The sequence below is a fragment of the Pinus tabuliformis genome, chromosome J, assembly GCF_031772625.1.
Source record: "Pinus tabuliformis cultivar Carrire ecotype Pingquan chromosome J, CPIR1, whole genome shotgun sequence".
NCBI classification, from domain to species: Eukaryota; Viridiplantae; Streptophyta; class Pinopsida; order Pinales; family Pinaceae; genus Pinus; species Pinus tabuliformis.
The window spans coordinates 14,722,315-14,731,502 of record NC_142295.1 but is presented as its reverse complement, the minus strand read 5'-3'; the positions used below and the strand labels follow the sequence as shown (position 1 = coordinate 14,731,502).

At 43.0% G+C, this 9,188-nt stretch overlaps 1 protein-coding gene across 1 annotated transcript; it reads right to left on the bottom strand.

The window, feature by feature from the left end:
- Positions 1–315: 315 nt before the first annotated feature.
- On the bottom strand, positions 316–2,787 carry LOC149225189 (uncharacterized). The gene is made up of 3 exons (XM_089379886.1): positions 1,707–2,787; positions 810–1,584; positions 316–721 (listed from the first exon to the last, which is right to left on the bottom strand). The coding sequence occupies exons 1-3, from the start codon at positions 2,785–2,787 to the stop codon at positions 316–318; spliced, it is 2,262 nt and encodes a 753-aa protein (XP_089236012.1).
- Between the last annotated feature and the right edge of the window lie 6,401 nt (positions 2,788–9,188).

The following is a 9,188-nucleotide window of genomic DNA, read 5'->3' as shown; positions in this document are numbered from 1 at the left end:
GAACCACCCCATTTTCAACCTCCGAGACAGACCACGACCCCATCTCAAGTTCAACTCCTTCTTTAGAAAGACGGTCCGGGCAGAATTCCTTTCCCGGTAGATATGACTAAGAGAGATCTCCATGAAGCGATTCCTAAGGCGAGAAACTTCTCTGAACAGAGGAAACAGAGTAAGATTGCTGCAACGCTGAGCCCCGTTAAACCACTTCACCACATTCATGGAGTCCCCGAAAAGCTGAGCTTCTCTCACATTTCTAAGAATAAGCCAGCTGAGGAGGAGATGAAGGGATTTCAATTCGGCAAAATTATTTGAACCCTATCCCAGACCTATTGAAGCTTTAACAACCTTCTCCTCAGAAAAGTGGATGATCAAGCCATCCTGACATCGACCATTAATATCCGAAGCCCCATCAAAATGAGCCCAGAGCATAGAGTATCTAATGAGTTCTTGACAAACAGCTCTGGAAGGATTAAGAGCTTGAGGTATATTAATACTTTCATAAATGGCAGCTCCTTCAACGTCAAGTCTTCCAATAGGGAAGGCAGAGTCCTTGAAAATAACTTGATTTCTAGCTAGCCAAGTCCCCCATGTAATGAGTAACGGAATGGTTCTTTCTCTTTCGTTTGAGGAATCATTCCACCATCTCTGCCAGGCCTCTAAGAGCCCTTGTCGTTCCCATCTATGAGGGACATTTATCATACTTAGCATTGCTGCCCAAAGGCTGGAATTAAAAGGGCAAAAGAGAAATAAATGCTGAACTATTTCAGCACTGTCTTTACACAGTGAACATCTGCCAGGACCAATCCTACCTCTTCTTTGAAGGAAATCCCACGTAGGAACTTTCTGGAATAGGACACAGCAGAAAAAAAAAAATTGATTTAGCTGGTCCTTTTAACTTCCATAACGATTTAGTCCACCAATCCGGATTCTCCCAACCATTTTGAGACATCATCCATTTGTAACCTGTCTTTGGAGAATAAAAACCATTCTGAGCAAAAACCCATTTTGGCTCGTCCAGGGAGTCAGAAAGCCTAACTAAGGAATTGAGGAGGTCCCTTGTATACCTGTTCCATTCCTCCAGCCTATCATCGGTCAAATCTAAGTCTCTTCCTTGAAGCCACCCTTGATTCCAAATGGAAGAGGCCCGAGGATCAGCTACCTGGTTTAGAGTGTATAGACCTTTGTCTTTTAAAGCCGCAACCAATCCCTGAGATAGAGTAAATCCCTCAGAACAGCCAATCCAAGGATCTCGCCCCAAACGGATCTGAGTTCCATCTCCCACATACCATGCCAAACCCTTCTCTATGATGTTAACAGATGCAACCACTGCTTTCCAGACCACCGAGGAATTTTTGGATGACTTTTGCGGCAGTCTAATCCAATCTAGCGTTGATAATGGATCTATATATTTCCTTTTAGTCACAACAGTCCACAAATTTTCCGTAGTAATGATCCTCCAAGCCAACTTTGCTGCAAGTGATTGGGAGAAACTAGCAAGGTTTTTTATACCCCAACCTCCCCACTCTTTAGGGCGGGCTATTTTGTCCCAAGCGATCCATGGGGTAACTCTCTCAGACTTGGACCCTGCCCACAGAAAACTGCTGCATAATTTCTCAATAGAATTTAGGATTCCTTTGGGCACCCATGTCAGCCTCGCCAATAGACTGGGATTGCCATCAGAACTGATTTAATTAAAACAAGCCTACTTGCATGAGAGAGCCACTTATGGCTCCATTGTTTCAGTTTCGAATCCAATTTTACAAGGATCCACTGCCAATATTTTATCCTATAATTATCTGGTTTCAGATAGAACCCCAGATATTTGAAAGAATCCTCCAGCGATTTAACTTCAAAATTCAGAACCAAAGCCACTCTGCGCACCTCCTCTCTAGCCAGACCTGAGCAAGTAAGAGTAGATTTTCTCTCATTTATGCAGAGGCCAGTCGCTTTCAGAAAGAGGTCCAAGATCCTCTTGAGCATCCTACAGTCTTCGAGGCTGCCATTGCTGAAGAGTATTATATCATCCACGAAGAGAAGGTGAGTGACCCAGAAATTTGGAGCAACTTCGATTCCTTTCAGAAATCCTTGTCTTTTTGCTTCATGGATCAAACGACTGATTCCGTCTGCTGCCAGCAAAAACAAGAGGGGAGAGAGCGGACAGCCTTGGCGCAGGCCACGTTCAGGGCTAAAGAAACTGGAGGCTGCTCCATTAATCAGAACAACTATGGAAGAAGACGAAACACAGCTCATAATCCATCTTACAAATTCGAATCTGAACCCCAGATGAGTTAACAAAAGTCTCAGATATAGCCAGCTGATTCTATCGTAAGCCTTCGATAAATCTATTTTCACAACGACTCCTTTTTTCTTTCCAACTTTAAGACTGTGGAGCGTTTCTTGGGCAACTCCCACAGCTTCATGAATTTGCCTGCCATCTAAAAAGCCAAACTGCTCCGGAGAAACATTTTTAGAAAGGAAGGGTTTTAGCCTGACAGCAATGATTTTAGCAATAATTTTGTAAACACATGTACACAGAGAAATGGGCCTGAAATCGCCAAAAGAACCTGGGAGATCAGATTTGGGAATGAGTGTTAGAAATGTAGCATTAAAGGGTTGATAGATAGAACCTGAACGCCTGGATTCTTCCACTACCTCCACTAACTCATCACCAATGAATTCAAAGAAATGCTGGAAGAATTCAACTATCCAGCCATCCGGCCCGGGACTTTTGTCCTTTTGCATCGATTTGAGGACGCTTGCAACCTCCTCTTTAGAAATAGGTGCCATGAGAGAGTCATTGTCTTCCTCCTCTATAAATCATGGGAAAATCTGGGCAACCCTTATAACTTTTGCAATTGAAGCTTCGCTTGGAGCTTTAAAGAGGTGTTTGAAATAATTAACCCCCTCAATGGCCAACTCTTTGCAAGAAAGCGCTAAATCACCATTTGCTTTCTTCATTTCCCATATTGTGTTTGAGTTTTTTCTCCCTTTAGCATAATTCTGAAAAAACTTGGAATTTTCATCCCCTGCCTGTAACCAGATCGCTCTGCTTTTAAGACGCCAGCTTTGCTCCCTGAGCTACAGAATTCTCCTTCTTTCCATTTCCAACTCATGAATCCTCGATCGAGATTCACCTGTACCATAGCCCAGACTATCTAGATCTTCAAGAAGGGCAAGTTCTGAGTTAACCGCTTGCATTAATTCTTCTTCCTTCAGCTTCTTTTGTAGAGCCCAGAGTTTTGAAGCGGCCTTCATCCTTAATAAATTTTCCATAAACAGTTGACTTCGATTCTCATTTTCATTGACCATAGCTTTCCTCCAAGTTTTATGAAAAAGACTAGTGTATGATGCATCCAAAATCCAAGAGGAATTAAATTTGAAAGGGATACTTGGCTTAGATAGATCACCTTTCACTTCCAGGAAAACCGGTAAGTGATCTGAGAGGCCACCCTCTCCAACCCAATGCCTTAACGCCTGTAGTTTCTCAGCCAGCAGATCACTTATTAAGAAACGATCTAGTTTCTTCCCAATCCAGTCATCTCCAATTCTGCGGTTCCTCCAAGTGGGACGCAGCTTTGAAGGGATAACATCAACAAGAGGCGACGAGGCCAATTTCTGATGGAAGAAAGCAGAGAGGGGGTCCGCTCTAGCATTGACCCCCCAAGATTCAGTCAGGCCCAGAGAAAAATTGAAGTCTCCACCAATAATAAGATTTGGATGCGCCAAAAAAGACTTAGCGAAGAAAGAGTTCCAGAACTTCTCCCGCTCCGAAATAGGACCATAGATATTCAGAAAAAGAAAGGGAATACAGAGTTCGTTGGAGAAAAGTTCCACCGCCAAAACGTTTTCTGATCCCCAGGAAGAGATTTCACGCACTACCTTCACGTTAAACCCCAAAACCACACCTCCTGAATGACCATTTGCATCCATTGCATGAAAACTCCAACCCGGCAGAAGCTTATGAAGACAGCCTATAATTTCATCTCCTTTCCCAAGAGTTTCCTGAAGAAAAAGAATATCAGGTTTGTTAGACCTGACCAGATCCTTCAGAGCTAGTTTTTTGGGGATACTAGCAAGACCCCTGCAGTTATAGGATAAAATGATCATCTAAAAACCTCAGGGGGTGATTGCTTTGCTCTAAGCACCCCTGGCAGGGACAACTGCTTCCCTCCAGCAATATCAATGATAGCCTTCAGCTTTGCCTTCGACAAATCCGACTTCCTCCCTCTTAACTTCCTCAGACCTATGGACACCTCATCCATTGCCAAACCGCCTACTACCAGCCCTTTTCCTTTCCTGGTGGCTAAAGGCCTTAGATTGTAATGGGATTCACGGCCTCCATCTCCAGAATGCGTAGAGCCGTGAGAAGGAGGGGATGGAACCGACATTAGAACACTATCAGTTGGGTTTAGTCCCTTATTCAGGTATGTCATATCGTTTGAGAGTTGACATAACAGACCTACCTCGCCACTACACGACACATGCAGAACGCTTGAAAAGTGAGGGGAGGAGTATTGAGGGGGGAGGGGACAAGCCTGATTCGATTCATCCATTGCAGGGACTACTGAGAAGCCAACTGTAGAGAGCTGAGTTGATACAACAGCACTCGCTGTCACCTCAGGCTGAACGATTCCAATTCCCCCCATGAGCTCCGGACCCATCTCCTGAACGCTTGCCAAGACTTCAGCCTCCTTGAACTGAACCTCTTCCTTCTGAGCAGTAATCTTCATTTTTTCCTTTTCCTCTATCTTAATCCCATTTTTCCTCTGCCTTCGACGACGACGATGGCCAAGAGGGCATTCCCGAGCCAGATGTCCATAAACTTGACATCGATGACATCTAAAAGGAAGGTTTTCATAGTCTAGGGTCTGGATAAACTCTAGACCACGATACTTCAGAAGCATATCATCCGCTAGACCTTCTTTGGGGTTTAAACTTACCATAAGGCGGGCAGCGCTCCAGTCATGAGTGTATAAATAGGATTTATCTGAGTCAAGAAACTTACCCAGAGTGTTTCCGATTGAGGAGAAAGCCGAGTCAGTCCAGAATTGAATAGGGAGACCCATTAGTTTGACCCAGACTGGAAACTCCTCTGTTTTTTCTTTCTGGGCATCAAAGAGAGGCGACCATTTCCTGAATAAGATAGGCCTCTTCCCTAGGCTCCAGTGCTTTGCCAACACCCATTCGACATGCTCCTTTTGCCCAAACCGAAGACAGAACCAGCCTCTGTCAAGCATCTTGATCTCTTCTGGTTGTCCCAGAGCTTCTTTCCATTCAGCCAGAGCCCATTGCTTGATGAAGGCCACCGAGAACTTCCTTCCACGGACTCTGCCAACTAGAAGGGTTTCCGATGCTTCCAGCACCCGGTCTATGTGGATATCCACTCCAAAAACACAGCTAGGTCTTACCGCCTTTTTCCTGAAGATTTTGGGCTTCTTCCTCTTTCCACCCACTTCCTCCATCTTATCTTCTCCCTCTACAGCCTCAAATGACTCAGAACGCTTATCAGACTGAAGATAGGTGCCTTCATTTGGTTCCTCGGCCATCCTGGAACCCCCACCCGCCGATGCTGAAAAACAACTTTGATTTTGACCCTCTTTTCCTGAATCGTTCAACTCCCTTCCCGCCTCTTCTATAGTCGAGGGCCGAGCAGAGCTTGAAAAAAATCCTTTCCGCATTATATTTTCCCCAGAACTCCGTTCAATAGCACCTTTTTCCTTTACTCCTGCTTCCACTGCCATTTCCAAGCTTGCTGACTTTACTGCCTGCTTCGGAAAGAAATAATGCAGGTTCTCCTCTGACTCTTCCAGTCCCCAACAGGCGAGGAGGTCTTCGGGTGTCGGTTCAATATCCAGTGACTCCTTTCGAAAATACCACTCCCGCGCTTCACCTAATCCAGACTCCATTCATGCCAAAAAGAAAGCAGACTTCCAAAGACTCCAGCGGCTTCGGGCCCACAGCATCCAGCTCCCAAAGCTCAGCCATGGCCGCCATGGTAGACTGTGCGGGAAAACCTGTTCAAAAAATCTTGTTCTTCCATCCGTCATAAGTTTGTCATCCCAAAAAGTTGCGATATTATTTTCATGCTGAGTTTCTTCTATACTGGACTCGTTAAAATTTAACAGTAAAGGACCTATTCAATTACAAACAGGAACAGACCACTCCTTCTTAGGGTTCGAATTTTAAACTAAGTTGGACTCATCTGAAGGATGAGCTTATAACCAAGAAAATTCTATCCTCCTCAAGCTTGTCAAAAATAAAGAGGTACTTGCTAGAAATGGTGGGGGAAAAGAGAGAAAAATGAACCTGTTTGTTATACTTTGTGTCTCAAAAAAGCATTCAACCACTCTTGAACACGACACTTTTTGTTCACCTGGGTTGGGAAATCCTTTGCCTAACAGTTAATCAAACCATATTGAAAGTCTTCAGCCGGTTTCTGGGTATTAGCTTTGGGTCAATTGTCACCAAACCATTTGCAGTGTCGTTATGTGTTCAAGAAGTTAGTGAAAATAAACCATTCATCTGCAAAATATCTGTCATCCATCTTGACCATCCCTGAGTTAGTCCTTGCAAATATATTTCTTCAAACTTGTTCTATGATTTCGTGTTGTGGGCTTGCCTACGACGGATCGCTTTCTATCGACTTCAACTCATTATCTAGAAAGATTATCTAGAAATTTTTAGTACCTTGGGATCTACATGCCTCAATGGCAGGTTTCTCGCCATCGATGATAGGTTGCATCATTGACCTTCAACCAAAGGATTCTGTAACATGTTCGACATCAACTCATCTATTCACATTTCATGGATTGTACTGAGTACTTTGAGAGCCATTGACATTACTGGTGGTTCTCTCACACTTGTTAACAGTTTACATCATTGACTGGTAATCAAGTGGTTTCTACCATGTTCGACTTTGACACATTCATTCACATGGATAGAATCGTACTATTTCGGGAAGTAGAAATCAAGACCCTAGGTCTAATTTCCACCATCTAGGCTGCGAGGAATTTTGTTATTCATTATACAGTGGACTATTCATAAACAAATGGTTGCGCCCATACTGTGTCTACATATGTCTATACTTATGATGTATTATGGAATCATTCCTATATTAGAGCAGTTTAGTTAGTTTTCTAGTCAGTTTTGATCTGAGTATGGGAATGCTTACCTCAGCGATGATATGATCACATATATATATTTTGTATTGAATGTTTTTACAGGTTCCAACCAAGCTCTCCACAGGATGATCCTCGAAATGATAAAGTACGTCACTCTTCTTAGATGACAAATACTATCCTCATCTATTACATACTTTGCACTTTAGGGGGAAATCTGTTACACAAAATATTGTCACCATGACATTCTGTAGTCAGTGTGAGTCTATCACCACTCATACTTTCCTCCTATGGAAGTCTTAAAACTCAGCTCTCCATGTCAAACCTTGAAAAATGAGAGAAATTCCTTGAAAATCTCTAAAACTCTGGTTCCACACTTTCTCTTAGCATTACGTGCGGTCTCGCACCCCCTGGTCATGTCCCCTGCGGACCTGCCCACTCTGTTTCTGTGTAAAGGGTGTGGACCCCTGTAAAAGTCAAAAAGGCGCAAGTACACTCTTAAAAACTCACTTTGTGTTATTTCTGGAAGCTTCTAGAGGGAATCTTGAAGTGGCAAGTTCGCTCCTTTGATGTTCATGCATCCCATAACTAAAGGAGCTAACCCCTTGATGTGAGGAGCTTATCCCTTTGAACGAGGACTCTATCCCTTCATAGGTGAACCTGTAACTTCCTCCCTCTGCACTATAAAATGAGGCATTGGGCTGGTTACTAAGGAGGTTGAAAGCTGAATATTTTTTAGGGTAAATGTTATTGGAATTTAGACTTCCTAATTGAGCTTGAGAGGAGATATTACATACCTTTTGATCTCATTGGGAAGAGTGTGAAGTTTGTCAAAGTAGAGGAGATTCTTGCTTGAACCTTGGGAGGAGCTTGTACAACATCAAGGCACCAAGGTTGTAAAGTTCTTCTTTGTTTAAAGTTAATACAATCAAGTTTATTTTTCTCAATAAGCTGTCCCTTATGGTTTATTTCATGGATTCCTTGATCACCATGATGAATATGATTTATTATATTGGCTATGCAGGTGTTATTTGATGTGTGCTTGTTTGTGTTTGTAGGTTCTCAAAAGGAAACTCATTTGGACGATCGAAGCGTGGCTGCCACAAACTAGAGTTGGACTTAAGGTAGGGTCTAAAACACCTCTTGGTTTTTATTTATAAATCGCAATATTTAGAGAAAGGTAGATTTGCTTGTCCTGCTTGTCGCTAGATATCTGTAGATACTAGGGAGATCAGTCTTGTCCACAAGAATGATTTATCCGGCCGACAAGATGCAAAAATTCAGTTTGCACTTCCCAAGTCCACCATCAGACCTTGGGAAGAGCTTGTCCATAATAAGCATAGAACAGGTCTTGGATATGAGAAGGACATGTCCTTTCACATTCTAGATTACTCAAAGCCCATCCAATTTCAGAGTGTTGGATTCCTTCATGACAGTCCACCTTCAGCTATTCTAGATTCTGCTCCTCTTCCACAACAACAAATTGTGAAATGCCAACACTATGACCGAGTTGGCCATCTGAAGGATCACTATTTGATCTTCATCCACGTAAGCACTATCATAAAACCATTCATTCTTCAAATAGATGCTTCAAAAACAAACCTCCTACAAGAACAAAGATTCATCTTGGATGGATCGCTTCTTGGCAATGGGCATCAATAGCCAAGAAGATATTCAAGTCATATGTCAGAACTTGTTCTAGAGCATTGAATAGTCTTGCAGTTGATATTTCTTCATCTTCTCACCTTGTATCTAACGCGGGGGAAAATGATGGTCATCTACAAGCTTCAAAGCCATATCAAGCGAGCCTGAGCCAAAACCTGCCATACCAGATTTAGAGTTGTAGCCAGAGACAAAGATGTCCCTGAGCATGCCTTTAGCTGGTGCTACCTCTTCAAATAATTGGGGACACTTCCTCTAGCAGAAGACTTTAGCTTCTTGCTAGTTTCAGAAGAGTTCCAAGAATTGCATTAAGCATTCCAGAGTTGTTGGTCATCCTTAAACCATCACAGGTTGAGACATCCCTTTTCAGGTTGAGGTTCTAACTTTTATGCGGGGTGAGACCTCCCT

Bases quoted from the DNA above. Each gene is read 5' to 3' on its own strand.
- LOC149225189 (XM_089379886.1), bottom strand. From the start codon at position 2,787: ATGGCACCTATTTCTAAAGAGGAGGTTGCAAGCGTCCTCAAATCGATG. The intron at 1,585-1,706 runs GTAGGCTTGTTT...TTCTGTGGGCAG, and splicing joins TAAGTGGCTCTCTCATGCAA to GGTCCAAGTCTGAGAGAGTT. The intron at 722-809 runs GTAGGATTGGTC...TTTTAATTCCAG, and splicing joins GGATTTCCTTCAAAGAAGAG to CCTTTGGGCAGCAATGCTAA.